Source organism: Rhineura floridana, chromosome 11, assembly GCF_030035675.1.
Source record: "Rhineura floridana isolate rRhiFlo1 chromosome 11, rRhiFlo1.hap2, whole genome shotgun sequence".
Classification (NCBI taxonomy): Eukaryota; Metazoa; Chordata; class Lepidosauria; order Squamata; family Rhineuridae; genus Rhineura; species Rhineura floridana.
In genome coordinates, this window is record NC_084490.1 from 61499853 (window position 1) to 61521546 (window position 21694).

A 21694-nucleotide genomic window follows, 5' to 3' on the forward strand; every position below is an offset into this window, starting at 1 on the left:
TTAAAACATCATAAAAACAGACTTTAAAATACATTAGAACAAAACAACTTTAAAAACATTTTTTTAAAAAAAGCTTTGAAGACATCTTTAAAAAAGGTTTAAAAACATATTAAAAAGCAATTCCAACACAGAAGCAGTCTGGGATAAGGTCTCAAAAGGCTTGTTGAAAGAAGAAGGTCTTCAATAGGCACCGAAAAGATAACTGAGATGGTGCCTGTCTAATCTTTAAGGGTAGGGAGTTCCACAGGGTAGGTGTCGCCACACTAAAGGTCTGTTTCTTATGTTTTGGCGTTTCACAGAAATGTTGTTTCACCCTTTTCACTGGTCCAAATGTGAGTTCACTGAGTGCTGGCCGAGGGCTGCAGCAAATTAATAGGGCAGTACCAGAAGCATGACATGCAGAACAGCTGCTTCTTAGTTAGTACTCAGAGTTGTAATCCTACAATCAAATGTGAAAAGAGGGGGAAGGTTGATCTACTAGCTGCTTTTGAAGGCTCAGTGTTGTGCAGGCACCTTACTATGGTTTTTTTTCAGCAGCCTTTCCCATGGAGAAGAGGCATCCAGCAGGATTTCTTTCAAGTGGAAAATTACAAGCAGAACTTAAGCAATGGTTTCCTTTTTCTCTGAGATTCCCGATGGTATCTGACACACCTGGACTAGCACATCCGTTCAGGTGAAATAGCTGGATAAGCAGAAGGACAGGCTTTTAAATATGAAATATTATATAGAGACATGTTCTGTAGCTGTGCCCACAGGAGAATTTGTTTTAAGTCTCCCTGCTCCTTTTATTTTGCTTTAAGGCTTTGGCAGCAATGTGACATAAGTTTGGACTATGCCCTAGGTGCTTTCAAATAATATAAAGCAAGAGCTATCAATACCTTTACCCTATGTTCATGAAGCTATTTATGCCTACATAAGCTAGCTTCTCCTGTTGGAATCTACCACTAGAGAAATGCAGCCAGTTTGAGAGAGAAGTCTGTGCAATTTGACGCCTGGTTGCAAAACAGCAAAGCAAGGGAAAGTAAGAGGAACTGGAATCGCAGCTTCAGATCAGCTACTGAAGGTGTGCTGCACTTTGAGTACCCTATTAATTCCACCATTTTACAAGCACTAAACTAACTGCAGGTAAGGAAACTTGATTTGTAATTAATAAATAATAGAAAAATAATTATATAAATAAATTAATTAATACATTAATTAATTCAATGGCAGTTCCAGTTTCTTTACCAAGAGCTGCTTAAAGCACCTTTAAGAGGAATGATAGTTGCTTATAACTTATTGATTCACTGAAATTTGCTTGTACTCTTCTCTGCACTTGATTATCCATGGATCAATCTACAAGTGGTTTCACCACTTCATGTCCTGCTGTTGCTGGGGGTCTGCCACTACTGGACAGGCTAGGCTTAGCAGGTGAAGCTCAGGTGAAGGTGTGTTAGAAACGGGTTCCCTCCACAAAATCATAATAACTGACAGGCAGCTTCCCGAACACCAATACAACTGGTAAGAGGGGGGACCAGCAGAGGAGGGACTGGGAGGTAAAAATCAGCTCTGACAAATACTCCTACTAGGGAGTAAGCCTTCCCCATTGACCACCATTGTAATTATTTACCTTCAGCAATCTTTCTGCCAGTGGAAATTTTGGGCAGATAGGGACCCATGGGAGCGCTCTAAAGGGGAGTTGGATGTAGTGGAAGGCCTCTCCCTTCGGCTCCACCTCTGCTACACCCCTAGAAAGCCCCATTTTCAGGCCTCCCAAGGCTTCTTCCGGATCTCTGGATGAGCTCACAGGGTCCTGGCAATGGTGTGGCTCCCCTCGGATGAGGGGCTTCTGCTGGTAGAGCCTGGTGGCACCTGGAGCCTGCTAGTTCAGCTGGGGGTCCACCACATAGAAATACTCCCAACTGTGTGCAAATAGAAGTTGGATTGCACCCTTAGACATGGTTCCAGTGAGTTAGTCTTGTCGGTAGCACTGAGTATAACTTGCTCAAGATCATCTCCTTAAAACTGCTAGAGACTTGAGCATTGCAGAGCTTACTCTCTCCTTTCACAGTTTCTTTTCTATGAAGTCAGTGTAATGATAGTTTCAGTCAATGAAACTGTTTTGCGGCTTCAGTTGGGAACAGAGCGTATGAGCTGAATCCAACATTGTGGGAATATTTCCAGTAGGCTCACTGGAACAAGGCATGCCTTTATATACTGTATCACAGGGGTTCCCAAACTTTGGTCCACAGACCATCAGTGGTCTGCAAGCTACATTCAGGTTGTCCTTGGCGTGTCCACATTAAATGTTCATATCGACTTGTAAGAGTATTTTATTGTATTATAATGTGTTCTATGGAAATGAAATTGTAATACAATAAAATCAATATAAGAAATAAAAGAAGCAATAAAAATACAATTTAAAATCATACAGCATCTAGCACAACCCATTACAATTGCTACAACAGGCAGAAAAATAATGAAGTGGTCTGCCAAGACGCTCAGCAATTTTCAAGTAGCCCATGGGGAAAAAAGCTTGGGAACCAGCGCTTTATTACATTTCTAATCTGTCCTTACCCTGTGGAGTATAGGGTTCTGTAACCATGCAAGCAAGCTTGGACTGAGACAGGGTGAGAGCGCCAAGATCACCCAGCAATCTTTTGGCCAAGCAAAGATTTGAATCCTGATCTCCCTAGTCTGTCCCCCTATCCACTATGCCCATGGACCCTCCCCTCTCCTGAACTTGCCTCTATATATGAACATACAGCAAGAAAGAAGGAGTGACGGGGCTTCTAGAACTATCGTATTAACAGCAGAGAGCCCCACTCATTCACCCCAACCCCCAAATCTATGCACTGAGAGAAGCAAGATCGTGATGGCTTAATAACTCACTTGCATTACCACTTCTAATTCTTCATCTTGCTCCCGTTGATCAAGAGGATTAGGTAAAACAGGATTAGATAACAAGATTATATGAGATATAATCCCCACAGGTTTGACAACAGAGGTGTGGAAGAGAAGCCCTTCAGTTGCTTTTTTCTCTGTCTAAAGGAAATTCTTATCTAGCCCTTGTGGTTTCCAGGTAATTTACATTTAACACTTTGCCTACCAAATGCCTCTGCAACACAATCGTCTCTTTGAAAAGCTGCATTTGGATAGTTTCTCCATGTATGGGGCTGATTTCCTTGCTTCATACATTAGCTGTTCCCCATCACTGCTGCAAAGGAGGAATCCATGACACAGATTTGGGGGCACACAAAAGTATTGCTAACCTTCCAGGGGGGTAATATCAACTGGTAGTGTAAAAGCAGAATTGTTGGTGTCAGTGTCTATTCACATCCATGGATCAATTTCAGCCACTCCTAGAATAGGGGTGAGGAACCAGTGGAACCTCCAGATGTTGCTGAACTATAACTGTCACCATCCCAAATTATTGGCTATGGTGGCTGGGGTTGATGGGAGTTGGAGTCCAATAACTTCTAGAGCACTGTTCTTCAACCTTGTAGTCCCCATGGATTACAGCATCCATCATCCCTGACCATTGACCATGTGGCCTGGGGATAATGGGAGTTGTAGTCCAACAACATCCGGGGACCAACGGTTGAAGAACAGTGCTCTAGAGGGCAGATCTCCATCCCTGAATCACACAGCTACCTGTGTGTTTTGTCTGGGCAAATAGCAGGGGTTTTTTGGGGAGAGGGATTTAATTGGGGAAAATGTCATGGGGTAATAATTAAAATCCTGCTCTCCCAGTGCTGCAGCCCCAATCCAAATACCCTCCCTGCTGCTATTGACACCTTAAAAAAGCATGGAAGATTCTATTCACAGATCTTCCACGCCATGTCTGATTTGGCCATCAGACAGGCAGAAGCTCAAGCAGCCCAGAAGCTTCATTTAGTATTTATAAACCTGCAGTTAGTTATAAGCCTTGGAGCAACTTGACACAGTACATTTTAAAGATGTTTCTGGTTAGGGATGGAGAGCCTGATCCCCCTCCCACCTCCTGTTAGCCCAGCCAGCATGGCTATTGGCCAGGAATGATGGTAATTGTAGTTCACCAACATAAGTTCACCAACATGTTTTAGATGTATACCTACAATGTAAAAGTGTGAATGCAACTTACAGGGCTTTGCAAACATGTGTACCATCCACGTACACAAGCCAAGGAGCTTGATTGGTTATTGTTTGGAAAGTACCTTTGGTGTCAAACCCAAGTTTACCTCCACAGAATTTGTGAAATTTCCTTTGCATAGCTTCCGTGGTCATTGTAAACATGGGTTAATGAAACTTGTCATAGCTGAGAGCCTCATTAATGCATAGCTTCTGGAGTATGCTAATCTCTAGGGTCCTCTACTATTATTAAGAAAACAATGATGTCAGTGGAAACTAGCACTGCTGGGCACCTTAAGCCACCACAAAGTATTAGTCTGGATTATTCATGTGTACAAGATTATGTACAGCTGCTAGAGATTTCAACCCTATAATATTCTTTACATCGCAATGTTTTTCTTTTCTCTTCCATGGGGCATATTTATTGCAGATAATCATTCTGTGTAACAGCAATAAGGGATTTCATAACTAAGGTGTACCTTGATTGTGAAAAACCAAGAAATCTGTATTGTTCCCTGTTTTTGAAAGCTGGCCCATTTGTAACTGGGAGAATACTTACTGGTATGTTTACTTTGTAACTGGAAGAATAATTACTGATAAGTTTCTTCAAGCCCTTTTCTTCCACTGACAGCAAAAGAAAACGATCTGTTATTACACCACTGCTGTGTTGCTGTGTTGTTGATGTTTCTTTGGAAAATGCAATATGTCCTAACATACATCTTGCAGAGATCAGTCAGAAAGGTTTACGCTTAATGTTCTATGAGCCAATGGTGTTTGTCCTATTTACTCCAGTGAAACTCTAGGATGTGAACAAGAACACAGGGGCAGCTGTCTGTACTGTCTTGAAGTAGAATATCAGATTTTCTTAGGTCAGCTGTTCTACTGAAATTATTGGGGATACTCACTAGTCACTACTCTCCCCATATTGCTGCATACAGGACATAGAATGCATTCCCCGTAGAGGTGGATGCCACTGATTCCAGCCAGCTATGCTGGCATATGGTCTTTGATGGCGGCAGCAATGAGAGTATTTCTTATTTTCCTATACTGGAAGAAATAATATTTGTTACATCCATGTTATTCAGTCATGCAAATAAAGAATAGCTAGCCTGTCTTCTTGCTGTTTGGCAGGGACCCATTGGATATGTGTAAGCACTGATACCGGTTAACTTAATGGTTAACCAGACCATGTGATTTGAAACAAGAATCCAAACACCAAAACAAGTAAATTACTTATAAGGTCACAGTGCAATAAATTTGTCCACAAAGCTCCAGCAATGCTAATTTGTAATGTACCCAATCACAACAGGGGACAATTACTGAACAGCAGTGACTCCCTGCACACATTTGACACCTTCAGCAAGGAGGAAGGCCAGTCCCCCTCATCTTAAGATGGAACTGAGATCTGGATCCTTTTCTGGTTAGCACAGGCAAGGCTTCACTGATGAAACTGGCAGCCCATCTTGGAAGTGACCAATAAGGAAGCCCTTATTAAAAATCTGAATCTTGCTGTGTGATTAGTAAGCACAACTAGAGTTAAATGTGTTAGACAGTTCTTGCTTATACGGGTTTCTCTGCTTGCCATTCCTTTCAATACTATTTTCAGCCAAGCCAGTATATGGAGACTGCAAACCACTCCCTCTGCTATACTGCTGCAATACTGAAGTCATCCAAACAATGTAGTGATGCCAGAAAACCAATTTAAGCTCAGCAGAGCACTGTGTGAACATTAATGTTGCTGCATTTTGTGGCAGTATTTCCATGGGAGCTGTGCTACCATACACGAGACCAAAGGTTCATCTAGGCCAAAGGTTCATCTAGTCCAGCAACCTGTTCTCACAGTAGCCAACCAGATGCCTATGGGAGGCCCACAAGCCAGGGCTGTGGAGTCGGTACACCAGACCTTCGACTCCGACTCCTCTATTTTTCTACTGTCTGACTCCGACTCTGACTCCTTCATAAATGGCAAATGTATATTAAGTAGTAATAACAAATTTACTGTAGTAAAATGGTAGCACAAGGCATTTCATCACCACCACGTGAATCCAGAGCTTGGAAAAGTTACTTTTTAAAACTACAACTCCCATCAGCCCCAGGGGTTGGGCTCGAGGGCGTTGTAGTTCAAACAAGGAACTTTTCAAAGCTCTGGATTCACGTGGTGGTGATGAAATGCCTTGTGCTACCACTTTACTACAGTAAATTTGTTATTACTAGTTAATATACATTTGCCATTTATGAAGGAGTCGGAGTCGGAACATTTCTACCAACTCCAACTGCGACTCTACCCAAAATTGCTCCCTACTCCGACTCCACAGCCCTGCCACAAGCAGGACTTGAGTGCTCCTTTCAAGCAGATGCAGCAATGAGGAATACCTATGCCCTACATTTTCCTCCCTACTCTCTGAAGTGTTTCACCGCTGATTGGATAAGTAGAGCACTCCTATAAGACATAAATACAGAGATCAGTTGGTTGTAAGAGAAAAGGAGTTGCTACTTTTGTCTTGTCTTTCTTCCCACAGGATGGAGTCAAAAGAAAGCATCTTCAGGCGGCAGTTGGTAGATATTCATGGTGTTGCCATGTTCTGGAGCATTGCTGAGGAGTGGGCCCAGGTGGAGAACTTCCAGGCCAAGCCAGATGATCTTCTTATTGCCACCTATCCAAAATCAGGTGACTACACCCAACAGCCTTTTCAGATTGTTATTTTTAATGCCTGAATGCGACATTGTTGCTTAGTTGTTGCCAGGGATTGGAACATTTTTGGGGGGAGGTCAGTCAACACTCTCTGCAAAATTGTTGTTGCTTGAAACAAATGTACTTCTGCCACCAGAAGAGTCCTACCACTGTTCATGTGAATGTGGCTGTGTGAATGGCAATTGTTAGACAGCTAATGGTACAAATGATCAGAGCTTAGAAAAGTTACTTTTTTGAACTACAACTCCCATCAGCCCAATCCAGTGGGCATGCTGGCTGGGGCTGATGGGAGTTGTAGTTCAACAAAGTAACTTTTCCAAGCTCTGCAAATGATGACCGTGCAGCTCTCCTACCATGCGACACTGAACTTCTTATCCCATGTTGTGAACCTTGCTGGATGACAGCCTATGCTAATTGTCAGGAACTCCACAATTTAAACTGGCAAACCTCATTGCCCGAGGCTGGGACTGAGGCATCTGGGACTGTCGTAGGTCAGAGCTTTCTTCTGGCACAGAAGGGAATAGGGATGTGCAACATCGGCCTCTGTCATTGATAGGCAATGTAGAATCTTTGGATTGGCCAGGGTTAGTATAAATACTGGGAGCCATTGCTTTCTGTCTGCTGCAGTTTAGCTCCCAGATCTAGTTCAAGCTCTCAGCTCCAGTTCCAGTGACTGACATCAGGGACTCTGGGCTGGAAAACACAGCTTCCATGCATGAGTTAGGATGTAGCCCTGAATTCATCTGGTGGTGTGGCCTTAAGCACCTTGTAGTTGATAAAGCCTGTGCTGTTTTGTATAACTGTTTTTCAGTTGCCCCTCTGAAACATGGGACTGAGCTGCATTGTTGTCCAAGCTGGGCAGCTTTTGAGCATATTTTCACAACTCTCAAGGCTAATTTTTTAAAAAATGACAGATGAGATTCTCAAGAAGCTAAATTCTGTGCACAGTTTGAATTATACCCCTCTTCTGTGTTCCTGCAGAATGACAGCATCCATGCATCCTTGGCTAGGGTCTGGAATCTCACGTACTGTTTGTCAATGTAAATCAGTTTATGTTAAGGGATTCTCTTGCATACAATATCAGCAACACATTCCCATTTTATGCAAAAAACAAACTAATTCATTATCTTATGCTGAATTGCTCTGGGGGTAATTTTATCTAATTTCACGTCTTTACATTTTCAGGCACAACCTGGATCAGTGAAATTCTGGACATGATTTATAATGATGGGAATGTGGAAAAGTGTAAACGAGATGCCATTTTTAATCGTGTTCCTTTCATGGAGCTGATCATTCCTGGAGTTGAAAATGGTAAAGCTTTTGTCATATTGCAAATCACAAACAAGATGAAACTAATCGCACACACACACAGAGAGAGCAGTGTTTCTCACACTTTTGGTACCTGGCACATAGTGTTTTTTTCTGATTTAAAATCAGAGACATACTTTACTCCACACACTGATAACAAAATTCTTGATTGCATCCAAAAAGTGGGCAGGAATCTTGCTGGTAAATAGTGATGCTTGAATTTATTCACTGCATATTCCAATACAAACTGATTTGATTTGCACCGCCTGTACTAATTAATCTTTTCGATTTCACTTTTCTGAATGTTGTGATGCAGTTCTTAGCTTAAAAAAAATGCCAAAATGCATATAAATTGTATATAAAGAGTCTATTTTAGGATAAAATAAATTAAGAAATGTATTTAGAAGTATTTTAAAATTTGCAGAATAAGGAGGAAGTGGGATGGAACAGACTTAAGAATGAGCACAAACTGACATGCACCTTTAAGCCCAGTTAATATTGGCTCTTCCTCCTGACATCCTGCCCTCTCCTTCACCTGATCAGGTATAGCAGGGATGGGGAACCTGCAGCCCTCCAGATGTTGTTGGACTCCAACTCCCATCAGCCTCAGCTAGCATGGCCAATGGTCAGGTATGACAGGAGTTGTAGTCCAATAACATCTGAAAGGTGAAAGGTTTCTCATGCCTGAAGTAGAGTCATGCTTTCTTCAGAATTTTTCCTGTGTCTGTCAGTTGTAACTTTGATTGCATCAGGGAATCCCAGTGCATCCCTACTGCCTCTCTTGGGATGATAGTGCTGCCAATTTATTGTTGGGCATGGGGAGGTCAGGGCTGCTCAGGTCCTTGCCATAAAATGGTTGAACATAAAATGGTTGAAACATCAAACACAGTGGCTTAATTTTTCAAGGAACACTTCAGACTTGCTTTACTGTCCCGACTTTGGGAATCATGCTGCTTCAGTCTACTGTAAACCTAATTTCTTAACAATAAAAAAAATAGTAAATCAAAATTCAAACAGAATCACTTCTATGGGATTCTGCTGCCCCCACTTCCTCTGGAATAAATGTATTTTTGATAGCTGTGTGACTGAAATTCAGCCAGGAAGAGATTATCATCATTAGTACGTTTTCTTGCCAGGCAAAGCTTCACCCCCTGTATTTCTGGTTGTCATGCAATTATTAAAAGCACAAGAGCCCCAGCCAGAAAAAAAAGTTCCCAATCTTAGTTTTACCAACCACTTGCCATCCTGCCTGGCGGTTCTTGAAACTTGTCCTTTGTAGGGTGGCCCTGTCAATGGTTGACCAAGTTTACATCCTCTGAATAGGAAGTACTGAACAAAAAAATGTGTATTAGTTCAAGACTAGCTGATTGAGAAACAAATGCAGGTAAAGCATGGGCACTTTGATTATTCTGTCAACAGCCGGGAAATACTTGGGGCTGGGGAATGACACACTGTTTTCCTCTACTTATCTTTTAGGTTACTTTCTACTTTTAGGCTAACTTGTCAGAGAATACAGTAGCAACAAGTCTATAGAAGATTGTTTCAGTCTGGGCTGTGTGCAGGAAGTGGACGTAGCAGAGCCTAGGGCACTGTGACCCAGGGCAGAGGGATCTGTCTCCCCACCCCCAGCCATCCTGCTCTTGCTCCTTTTAGTTTTATATTTACTTTTTACAAAGTAAAAAGGACTTTGTACTCATGCTTCAGTGAGAGTAAGCAAACCCATGTAGGTGATATATTACGTCCTTGAGAGAGGAAAAGAGAGCAGTCAGCGAGGATAAAAGCTTCTGTTATGCAAGCAGAAAAGTACTATTTCATCTTTAACCAAATTCCAAGAAGGCCTCCTGCAAAATCTTCTGGATGTTTTGAGTATAAGGACCTGTAGATTTCTCCTCTGCCTTTCCAGTGATATCTCCTCCCTTCCAGATTCAAGGCTGGGTGCATTTTCTCTTTCTTTCTGTCTCCCTTTCCTTCATAGCATACAATGATTTGTAGATGGGGTAAGGGGTGGCGGCAAAGGGACTGAGGCAGGGAAATTTTCTTGTTGACTGTTCAAAATGTTCTAAAACTCTGGAAAATGATGATTTTGTTTTTTTTTAAAAAACTTGATGTACTGCAGCTGGAACGTGTTCTTATTGCTTGCCAGCACAATGTACCCAGTTTACCACCATTACTTCTGGGTTCTGCAGTTCTGCACACATTTCAGTGAGCTAAATATGGCTGCTTTCACACATGAGACTGATTGCGTTAGTTTAACGGATTAAAAAGGTAGCACTTCTGTCCCGATTTCTAAAATCCCTTTCACACTGCAGTACCTGTTGCGTTAAGGAACAGCAGCTTTTTCAGCCGATATACCGGCATTTCGCGCAACTGTCTTTCACACGGCTTGTTTTCGTCCCTCACCCATGCACACTGTTCCCCACTGAGGTCTAAAATCTCATCCTGTCGCCGTGCAAGCCCTCTCCCTTTAGGATCTGACTTTTAAAATTGTTTTAGTTGTATCAAGACAGGGTTGTGTGTGGGAGATGCTGCTGCTATCTGCATTGATGCTGGAATACCGGTATAACGTTCGTCAGGCAAAAACAAAACAAATCCTGCGTGACTAAAGGGTGGGAACGCACTGCATGCTGGGATGCCTGTCACATGAGCTGCTGCAACTAGCAAAAAAATCCTGCGAACTTCTGGGTTCCCAGCCTTGCTAACAGATTATTTCTGGTATCATTTATCACGGAAATTAGCGCTAAACTTCCACTACATTCCACTAGAATTCTTGAGCTAGCTTGTGCATCGTGTGAAAGGTCAAATATAATGTGCAAATTATCAGGTAAGAAATCATCAGAATAATGGAATAAAGTGCAGTGTGAAAGCAGCCTATATATCTAGGGGCTCATCTACACAGGGGTTTACTGTGTGTCTAGTGCTACTTGCATCCCCTTTTAATTTGCATGGTTCACATGATGTTTACAGTTCCCACCCTGTAAATCCATACTAACCCAATCCTCTGATAATCCAAAAACGGAAGGAAAAAAACATCTCCCCTCCGTATCTCTAGGGCTTGCAGATGCTTTGCTCTGATGCTTTTAGGTGTGTGTGTCAATCGTTCCCCTCTCCCTCCTCTTCCCTTTGTTCATATCACTTCCTGTGGGCTGAAGAGAAACATCTGCTTCTCTCTCCCATTCTGCAAGCCTTTTTTATGTTGCTGTAAATGGTGCCTTTAGTTTCCTTCCCCTCCTAACTTGTGCGCAAAAGCATAACACTGCTCAAACAAAGATTTGTATTTCAGCTGTATTGTACCAGTGAAAATTCAAATAATCACACTTCTGGGTTGTTGTGTTTTTTAAATGAAACTTACTGGTAAAACAAACTGAGCATACTTGGTTGCCAGGTAACCAGAGGGAGTGGAAATGTTAAATTAGAGGGTGTGGTCTTTAGGAAACTGCGTGATTGATGCTTTCCCTCAAGTGTGACTAGAAAACACTGTGTTTGCAGCTGGCATTGAACCCTTACTATGGATGGTGCAAACAGAAAACAGAGGTTAAACAGCATCTTTAGCACAAAGTTAAGCTCCCATGTGGATAAGCCCTAGGTTGTCACCTATGTGAATGGGAAGGGACTCTGCTGCATCAAAGAGGCTCATTAGTCTAGGTATAATACATTTATGCTATGTAGGATGTGAGAAGAAGACAGTAGCACAACAATCCATACATTCTACTATGGATTTAGGTTGGTGAATCTGATGATTCCAGACTAGGGTTGTAAGGTAGAAGTGAGTTCCATTCCATTCTGTTTGTCACAATGAGTGCTCTTTCTGTTCAACTACACTCCAGCTTCAGCTAACATTTATGTTATTTGTCTCACTATCTGTTATGGGTGAAACGAACTATACAGGGTAATAGTAATACTAGTCCTACTCAGAGTAGACCTATTGAAGTTAATAGTCATTATTAAGTTTAATACAGCCTAAAATTACATAATTAACTTCAATGCATTTCAATGGAAGAGAAGGGTCAAAAACAATGTAGAAGATAATGTAATTATTTATGTGACATTCGTGGACTAAAAAACCAACAATGGTGAATACCATTCATATTCCCTTATGTTTTTCCCATTCCTGACCTTGGACGAACATGTGAATTGTGGCAATTTCTGCTCCCACTTCCATTTCCAATAGAATTCTTCAGCATTCCTATTCCAGATGCTTAATTCTGGGAATGAATTTTCTGGAATCGGCTAATGGGTTCTGGAAATTTTGGAGGCTCTGTTGTCTCAGATGGCCTCTGCGCATGTATGGTGAAAGCTGTTGTAATGCAACTGGAACAGAACATATTTTGACAGGTTCCCAGGATCAGTCTGCAGCAGTCCCACCATGGGTAGAAACACAAACTCACTGCCAAATTCCACCTGTGCAAGAATTCAGTGACCTCTTTAGATCAGGCCAGAAGAAAATATCTATTACAAATGTTTCTGTTCTCTCCCCCCCTTTAATTTTTCCCTTGTATGTATTTTCAAGGTGTAGAACAACTGGCCAAGATGCCTTCTCCACGATTAGTTAAGACTCACCTCCCAGTGCAACTCCTTCCTGAGTCTTTTTGGGGAAAAGGCTGCAAGGTAAATGAATCTACCTTTCATTAGGATTAACCACAGAAGCTAATGCTTAAATTTGCCTTGCTTATACTGAGAGAGCAATCTCTGAACTTGCTTCAGCCTTGGATTTGTTTGTTTGAACTATCAAAGAGAAATTAGATCTGTCAGAAACCAGGAAGAGAACCCAGTGATAATTGAGGGCTCTTTGCTTTGTTCTTTCATCTCTGTGGTGCTGTTAAAAATATCGTGGTATATACTGCGTGAAGACACTGGGCTTTAAGTAAAAGACAATATCACTTTCTATGGAAAAGTGGCACAAAGCATAAAATAAATCCACATTAAGGCACCCATTAGTTTCCTCCCAAAAGGGGCTTCCTATTCTATGCTGAAAAGCAACTTCAAGTACCAAGAAAGTAGAAATGTTCTCTTATCTATTTTGCAAGCATACATATGTGAGAAAAGGTAAGGATTCAAAGTTGCACTTTGGTGCTGAAGGCCGTCAGTTCCATTGTCTTCACCATTTGTTTGAAGGTTGACCTAAATTATTGATAGAATCCTCCTCCGTAGCCAATCAGATTACCTAAGCAGTGGCCGGAAGAAAGGGTGTGCCTCCTTGTAGCTTAGGCAACTGAGTGACACTCCCTGTCTTCTGGCAGCAGGCTGCAAGGACAAACAATGGCACTGCAGCAGCAATGGGCTGTGCCCCAAATGGACAAGGCAATGGGGAATGCATTCTCTTCTCATTTACAGTGGGCATACTTCACTGGCCCCCTCAAAGCATCACCAAGGATGGGGATCACAGACCACAAACAGGGCTGCTGTTTTCCTGCTGATGAGTAATCTAGCTGTTGTCTTTTCTTTCTCAGTACTGACGTTCTGTTTGGTTTCTAATGAAAAGCCCTCTTTGACCCTTCTTTCCTCTCCCCTTCCGCTTGTTTAAAGAACACGCGTAAAGAAACCAACCCCAGCCCACCTTGACTGACGATGGTCATTACTCCTAAGGATTCCCATGAACATTTTGTCCGATGAAATACGTGCACATATAATATGCTATGGGAAATATATGCAATAGCATTATAATTTGCCCTATGTAAAGTTCTCTTGATTAACACAGGGACAGTGGCATGATCTTTAATCCTATACGCTCAAGTGGTCCAAACCTCACATCACAAAGGGAGGTAAACATCACAAAGGATTAGTGGGGGAAATAAGCAACAGGGAGGAAATGTGAGCCCCCCTTGGATTGCCCCTCCCCATTTCAAGTATGGCCCAGCTCACCTTCAGTCTAGGCTGAACTTGGAGTGGCTTGCACCCCATCCTCCCATCTCCTGCCCTCCACCACTTGGCACCCCCTTCCCCATGCTAACCCCCCACCCCTTGGGATAGGGGGTGGGAATTAGAAAAGGGCTTGGGAAAGGCAGGGAACTGCGCTGCTTGACAGGGTTTTTCAGCTTCAACTGGAATAATGCATCAAGCAACAGCCCAGCTGATTTTATAGTCTGAGTAAGCAGGTGCCTGCCAATTTTATGGGTATCCTCTCTTTGCTGTTGAAGTTAATGTTGTGCCTCATTTCCCAGCTTTTCAATATTCTGGAAAGGTTTATCTACTCTAGGCAAATTGGATTGTAATTTTTTTTAATTACCCCACAGATCTGTCACTTTGATACCCAAGGCACTTCATGCCAGTGGGGTGGGAGGATTCTTGTCTGCCAATACAGACAGCGTGCACTAGTAGTGGATGAGATGGCCGATGTCTTTGAAATTTGGATGAAATGTCATTCCATAAAGGGAGCATTAGCTCTTTATAAATAAACTCGTCGTTTTTAAAAAAGGAGAAATGAGATGTAGAGATCATAGAATTTATTTTTAAATTTCAAACTTTTGGTTTCCCCCCCTCAGATGTACATTTGCCAGATTTGGATGAATCCACTGTTAATGTTAACACTCACCATTCCCCCCCCCTACAGATGATCTATGTGGCCAGGAATGCCAAGGATGTTGTTGTCTCTTATTACCATTTCTACAAGATGGCAAAGATGCACCCAGAGCCTGGCACGTGGGATGAATTTCTGGGGAAATTTGTGGCAGGGGAAGGTACAACTTGGAAAAAGCACCTCATTTCTGACCAGAGCCCATGGACTTTCTCCTGGTCCTTAGTTAGACTAATGTTTTATACCACTGAAACAGTTATACCTTTTCAAAGTTTATTACAGTCTGATGTTATGCTACATAAGTCCTTGTTTCTCTTGACATTACAGCTTCTCTCTTTAATATCAAAGAATTCCAAAGAATCCTTGGATTTGTAGTCTGGTAAGGTGCTGTTGAGGGCCACATTACATATGATGGCAGCAGACTCCTGTGTTAAAGTCTGGGTCTGTCCCAATCATGTGTAAAACAGGGGTGATGGTAGAGCGATTTAGAATATAAAACACAAAGGCTTAGTGCCTATGTACCCCTTCTGCACTTTACATTGGCCCCCATTTACATGGGATTTGGGAGAGATCCACATTTAAAGATTAGGTGCTGCTATTACTATGTGTGCTGTGGTCCCAAGAATTCTCTATTAGGGTCTGTCAGAGTTCCTCTTACCCCACCCCCCAAGAATAAAAAATTCCAGGTTGTGTGGAAAGGCCCTGGGAAGAGGGGAAGACTGTTGAACCTGTTTAAGCCTGGAGGTTGGAGATGCCCTTGATGTTCCCAGTGAGCAGGACACAGACAATAATGGCCTTTCAACACAACTCTGGGGGGCGGGCGAGCGAGCGGGGAAGTGTATGCAGGTGTACAAGAAACACCAGGAGAAATCCAAACAGGAACAGCATATAACTAGGTATGTGTTTTTGCACATATTTACAGCTCAAAATATTGTTCCATGCAGGATTTGGAAAATGTGATATATCTGCAATAGAAGCATAGCCTTGATGCAATGTCTGAGCTGGGGATAATAAATGGATAGCAGCTGCTCCTTACCCCTTATATACCCAGTTGATCACTGCACTCTGCAGGTGAGGGCATCCTGCAGATACCATCTCATCTGGAGGTCCTTTCCGCACAACATAGGAAGCAGACCTTTAGAGTTGTGGCAGCTACCCATTGGAATTCCCTCCCCTGAAATATTAGACATGTGCCATCTTTGTTGCCTTTCTGGCACTGACTGAAGACCTTCCTCTTTCAACAAGCCTTTTAAGTGGAGACCTTGACCCAGTCTGTCTCTCTGTTGGAATTGCTTTTTAAGTTTTTTTAAAAAGTTTTTTTTTAATTAAGTTTTTAAGATGTTTTTAGAGTTTGCCCCTTGTTTGCTGCCCTGGGCTCCTTCTGGTAAGAAGCGCAGGATAGAATTTTTAAATAATAATAACAATAATAATAATAATGTATTGCAGGGCAAACCAGACTGCGTGACTGGCAGAAATACTCCCCATTATCCATCTCTGATACTAAACTCTAGAACAGCATTTCCCAACCAGTGTGCCTCCAGACGTTGTTGGACCACAACTCCCATCAGCCTCAGCCAGCATTGCCAATGGCTGAGGATGATGGGAGTTGTGGTCCAATGACATCTGGAGGCACACCGGTTGGGAAAGGCTGCTCTAGAATATCCCAAGGGCACCTCAGTCCAGCAGTCTTTCTCATTTCAAGTGATCTAGTGCAATGTAGTTAAGAGAAACAGCTCTGCACCAGTCCCCAGTTCCAACCTCACCTTATCCACAAGCTCACAAGATGGCCTTAGGCTAAGCAAGTATTGCCTCCAACTCCCATGTGCAATATGGGTGTCCTTGGTGGTGATGGTCGCTTTGTTTATACCCCTCTTTTCTGTTATAACAACCAAAGCAGCTTACAAAAAAGAAAAATACAGTAAAATATAACATCCAATAAAATCCAGCCAATTCACTAACATAATGACAGTACTAAAACAACATTAAAAGCAGGAGGCCATGATAATTCCTTTAAAACAGCACAGCTTTTAAAGATACAGAAGACCTCTTGGAGGCTGGGCCTAGCAGCCAAGAGGTCTTCTGTATCTTTAAAAGTTGTGCAGGGGGAAGAGAGAATTCCACCTTGTGGTTTTTCCCATTACAATGTTGCAAGAAAACCTGCACTTGGCTGAATTTTCTCTTCTCTTAAGGATACAGAATCATTCTCAGGCCCTGAGCCTGGCAACCCTATGTACAGTATCAAAAAGCAGTATATATAGGCATATTGTTTATTTATTTATTCTAATAAGTGGGAGCAAAATTGAAAACATTAAGAAGGAAAAGAAAGATTATGGAGAACTGCCCCTTCTTGCGTAGCCAGAGTCTACGTATGTTTACGCAGAAGCAAGTCCCACTTTGTTCAATGAAACTTCATTTCAAATAGGTATGCACATGATTGTAGCTTTACTTTGATGAGGTCATTTCATTTCTTCTGTCTGTATTTTTTACATTTTGCAATCTGTCTTTTAAAAAGAAGCATTTAAACCCCCTCCCTCTCTCTCTCCCCTATTATGTAGTGGCTTTTGGATCCTGGTATGACCATGTGAAAGGCTGGTGGGAAAAGAAAAAGAGCCATCCTATACTGTATCTCTTCTATGAAGACATGAAAGAGGTGTGGAACAGGACACTTTTTATGCCCTTGGACACTGGAGGCACAAAGTTCCCTAACCCCCTTCTCTCTTGTAGTCTCTCCAGCCCTAGTCTCAGTAACACAGAAAGCAAACAATAATATATTAGGTTTTTTAAAAATCACTTGTAGCATGCAAGTTCAGTGCTTCTGGATAACCTGTTTATTGAGTATTCATCCTGATAGTTTGCAAGGAGCAGAGCTGGTGCCAGGCATGACTGGGCCCTTGGGCACCAGCCTGCCCTGGGCCCATGGTGCTGTGGCCCAGTACCCCCCCTCCAATAAAAGTGGCATGGACCTAATAAGCCCACCCACACACCCCACCTACCTCTTATGTTGTGTGAATGACATGTGCAAGTGGCATGCATGCCTACCAGGGCCGGCACCAGGCATGCTGGGGCCCTTGGGCACCAGCCTACCCCGGCACATGTACTCACGCATGCTCCACCTACCTACCTTTCCCTTGGTGAATGCTGCCTGTGCTGTGTGTGCATGCCTGCCATCAACCAAGTTGGTGGCCGAGGCTTCCCTAAGGGGATATGCGCGCACATCCCTGCCATCAACCAAGATGGCGGCAGGTGCATCAGCCCCTTAGGGAAACCTCAGCCACCATCTTTGTTGATGGCAGGCTTGTGCCCGTAGTGCAACCAGCATTTACATCAAGGGAGAGGTAGGTGGGGCATGCAGGCGGGCATTGTGGGCCTACGTGGCAGTAGAGGGGGTGCCTGGGAGCTCTCTCTCACGATCCATGGCAGGGTCAGGAGCCAACGCTACCACGGATCATGGAAGGGAGTGCTACCCACCTACCCTAAGGAGGGGCCCTTGGCCAGGGCCCGACCTGGCCACCCTCTGGCACCGGCCTTGATACCTACCATCAACCAAGTTGGCGGCGAGGGCATCAGCCCCTTAAGGAATCCTCCACCGCCATCTTGGGTGATGACAGGCATGTGCACACAGAACACACAACATTTACACTAGCGGGCGAGGTTGGTGGGGCATGCAGGCGGGCATACTGAAGCCCACATTATCTGTACTGCAGTGGCATCACTAGCGGGAGTGCGGGGGGGTGCGGACCTCCGGTGCACGCCCTCCCAGGGACATGGATGAGGTGGCTGGGCTTGCGCTTGCGCGTGTGCACTCACGGCCACCCACCCTGTCTATGCCCCTGGGAGGATGCGCACTGGAGGGGCACCCAGCCGCAGAAGGCCTGGGAATGCCGGCGCACCTCCCTCGCCCCGCCGATGCTGCTCCCGCTCCCGCTCTCGTCCGCCTGCCCGCCTCCGAGGAGGAGTCGGCGCAGCCTTGCCGGGCAACGGCGTGGGGTGGCTCTGGGTGTCACCCCCCTCATGGTGACACCCGGGTGCGGGCTGTACCCTCTGCACCCCGGTAGGGACGCCCCTGCTGTACTGGGGTGTGTGTGGCTGGGAGCTCCCTCTTTACGATCTGTGACAGGATCAGGTTGTAGGACTGCTGTGGATCATGGAACGGGAGTGCCAACCTCCCACCCTAAGGAGAGGCCCTTCAGAGGCCCCTCAAGCAGGGTCCACCCTGGCAGCCTTCTGGCCCTGGCAGGGAGATTACAATGACATGTTGGCTATTTAATGAGCATTTGTTTTGATTTGTTTGCAGGGACGTTAGATAATGTTGCATCAAAACATCCCACGCTTTCTAGTGCATTTCCCCATCACTTTCCTCGTTGCAAAAAGTCAATTTTTTGTGGAAGAGTTTGTTGCACAAGACCTCTTAATCAACTATATTTTCAAAACCTGAATTTGCCAGTATGTGACTGAACCCCACCCCGAAATAGTGGCACTCTGGAAGTACTCATTATTTTTCTCTTTGCAGGACCCCAAACGTGAACTGCAGAAAGTGATTCAGTTTCTGGAAAAGCAAATAACGGAGGAAGTGGTGAATAGGATCCTTCACCACACATCATTCAAGGAGATGCAGAAGAATCCCACTTCAAACTACAGGATGGTGCCCCCTGATCACATGGACCACAATGTGTCACCCTTCATGAGAAAGGGTTAGACTTTTTTTATATACAACATGGCCTTGCAACATCCAGCTTCTCACAAATCATTTATTGGGACCAATAAAAAAAACAACAGGATGATAATTAGGCAATTTAATCACACAGTTTAGATTCTTTTGATTTTGGTTTCACATTGTGCTGAGGCTTTTTTTTTCATGTCACATTTTCTCTCAAGAGATATTAAGGTTAGAATACTTGTTTAAATAACAGCTGAAAATGCTTAGACTTATGAAATACCTATTCTCAAGGCATTTCAAGCCAATTTCTCTTCTTCAAGAGAAGTAGCCAGAAAAGATACATTTTCTTTCTCCTTCAGTGGTTTTTATTAGCATATTATTAATTACATTTTTATCCCACCCTTCCCCTGAGGAACCTTCAGCAGTAGGGTTGCCAGGTTCAAGGCCTGAGACTGATCCTGTATCTTTAGGAGTAGAGAACGTCAGCCAAGTGCAGGTGTTCTTGCAACATTGTAAAGAGAAAAACCACAAGGTGGAATTCTCCCTTCCCCCTGCACAACTTTTAAAGATACAGAAGATCTCCAGGAGGCTGGGCCTGGCAACCAAGAGGTCTTCTGTATCTTTAAAAGTTGTGGAGGGGGAAGGGAGAATTCCACCTTGTGGTTTTTCCCATTAAAGTGTTGCAAGAACACCTGCACTTGGCTGACCTTCTCTACTCCTAAAGATACAGGATCAGTCTCAGGCCCTGAGCCTGGCAACCCTATTCAGCAGGTATATGTGGTTCCTCACATCATCCCTATGTGGTGGGTTAAACTGAGAGAAATTGCTTGCTTTCACACTAGCCATTTTCTTTGGGAACTGCAATCCTTCATCAGATAGTTTATCCACTCACTTTTTGCAGAGCACCCCAAATGTCACTGTCAGCCCATTCCATTCCATTGTTTTCTCTGCTGTGTCCCCCTCTCCCAAGATCTGGTTTAGAGGGGCTAATAATACAGCTCCAGCTTTCCTAATGTGGACAACCAAAGCATTATTGAAGCTTTTCAGTGCTTTTAAATGAAACAATTTCCCTTTGCAGATCTTGCCAGTTCATTTAAAAGCCATCACGCATGAATTGCCCCATGAATGGGCTCTCTGTACTGCCCTGGTGTTACTTGCTGTTCCCTCGAGTAGATTAAATCTTTAATTCCTGTTGTGCTGTCATTTTTTTCTTTTAATTTTTAAAATAATGAAATAGCGGGTCTCAGAAGTTAGCTGCTATTAGCTATTTCCACCAAAGAAGAGTCAATGGTTTGAAACAGTGGGAAATGGATTTGTTTTAACAACCCTGTCAGCAAGTGGCATATAACCATGTTAGTGGATCAAAACACATGTAAATCTTTCAGTGGACTTAAATGTACTTAGTTCTGTGCTAGAAAGATCATTGCATTGGTGGTTCCCTGCAGAACAGACCTTAGGTTTACCTACCGATTCTTGGTTTTCTTCTCCACAGGAATTGCAGGTGACTGGAAGAACCACTTCACTGTAGCTCAGAATGAGAGATTTGATGAGGATTATGCTGAGAAAATGAAGGAATCCACCCTACTTTTTCGAACAGAGATCTGAGGGACAAACATTTTTCCCTGCAGGGGAAAAAGCCACTTGCTTCCCTGCTGTCAGTCATGCACACATGACCCCAAAGCTTCAGTCCCACCCATATAATGGCCCAGAAGGAGCACTTGCGGCTCATCAGCTTAACTGGACCAGGTGATCTGGGGAGCCAATAGGTTTGCCTTATGTAACTATTGCTTCAGACTTGGTTCCTTAGTCTGAGCAATTTGTCAATAAGAAAAGCCATGTGGAATCATACACCTTGCTTCTCTTCCTCTTGGACTGCTGCTTTTTGAAAAGTGACTATATGCTTAACCTTGACAAAGTACCTGCCTCTGTCTCTTCTGATAGATGTTTGTTCCTCTGGACCTGGACTTCCTCCTGACCTGGCTACAGTTCTGACTTATTCAACTGCTCCAGAGAGAGAGTCCCATAAGGATAAAGGGGTTGCTTTTGTCTAGTTTCCACATTCCGTACTTCATTCAGTTTTGTCCATGAGAAGCCCTTCTCTGTTTCCAATAAAGTTATCAGTCTGTCATACTGGGTATTTCTGGAGTTACTATACAAAGCTTGTGTTATTTAGGACATCAAAATTTGTCGGTTATAAAGTTTCTTCAGTGCTGGTGGCCTTAGGTTCTACCTCAAGCAGAAAGTCAAAATGGCTCCTTGCCTGAAGTGATTTCTTGACATCATAATTAGGGTACCTAATTTAGGCGGGTCCAGTGTAAACAAATGGCTCTGTCACCATCACAGTTGATTAGTGTTATCAACTGACCAGACAAAAAGCCCCCATGGCTTGGTCTTGGCCCTTAAACAGCAGTTTTGAAGTAATGATGAAGGTAAAAAA

General features: G+C 43.4%; 1 protein-coding gene across 2 annotated transcripts; it reads left to right on the forward strand.

Annotated features, from left to right (window-relative positions):
• Window positions 1-513: 513 nt before the first annotated feature.
• LOC133366287 (sulfotransferase 1 family member D1-like) lies at window positions 514-21385 on the forward strand. Of its 2 annotated transcripts, none has more exons than XM_061589226.1 (8): window positions 514-673; window positions 6609-6757; window positions 7967-8092; window positions 12597-12694; window positions 14637-14763; window positions 17156-17250; window positions 19111-19291; window positions 20750-21385. In XM_061589226.1, exons 1-8 carry the CDS (start codon window positions 546-548, stop codon window positions 20860-20862), a joined length of 1017 nt encoding a protein of 338 aa, XP_061445210.1. In that variant the 5' UTR covers window positions 514-545; the 3' UTR covers window positions 20863-21385. The 2 variants fall into 2 exon arrangements, with proteins under 2 accessions (XP_061445210.1, XP_061445211.1); XM_061589227.1 differs by lacking the exon at window positions 514-673 and adding an exon at window positions 737-1125.
• Window positions 21386-21694: the final 309 nt, after the last annotated feature.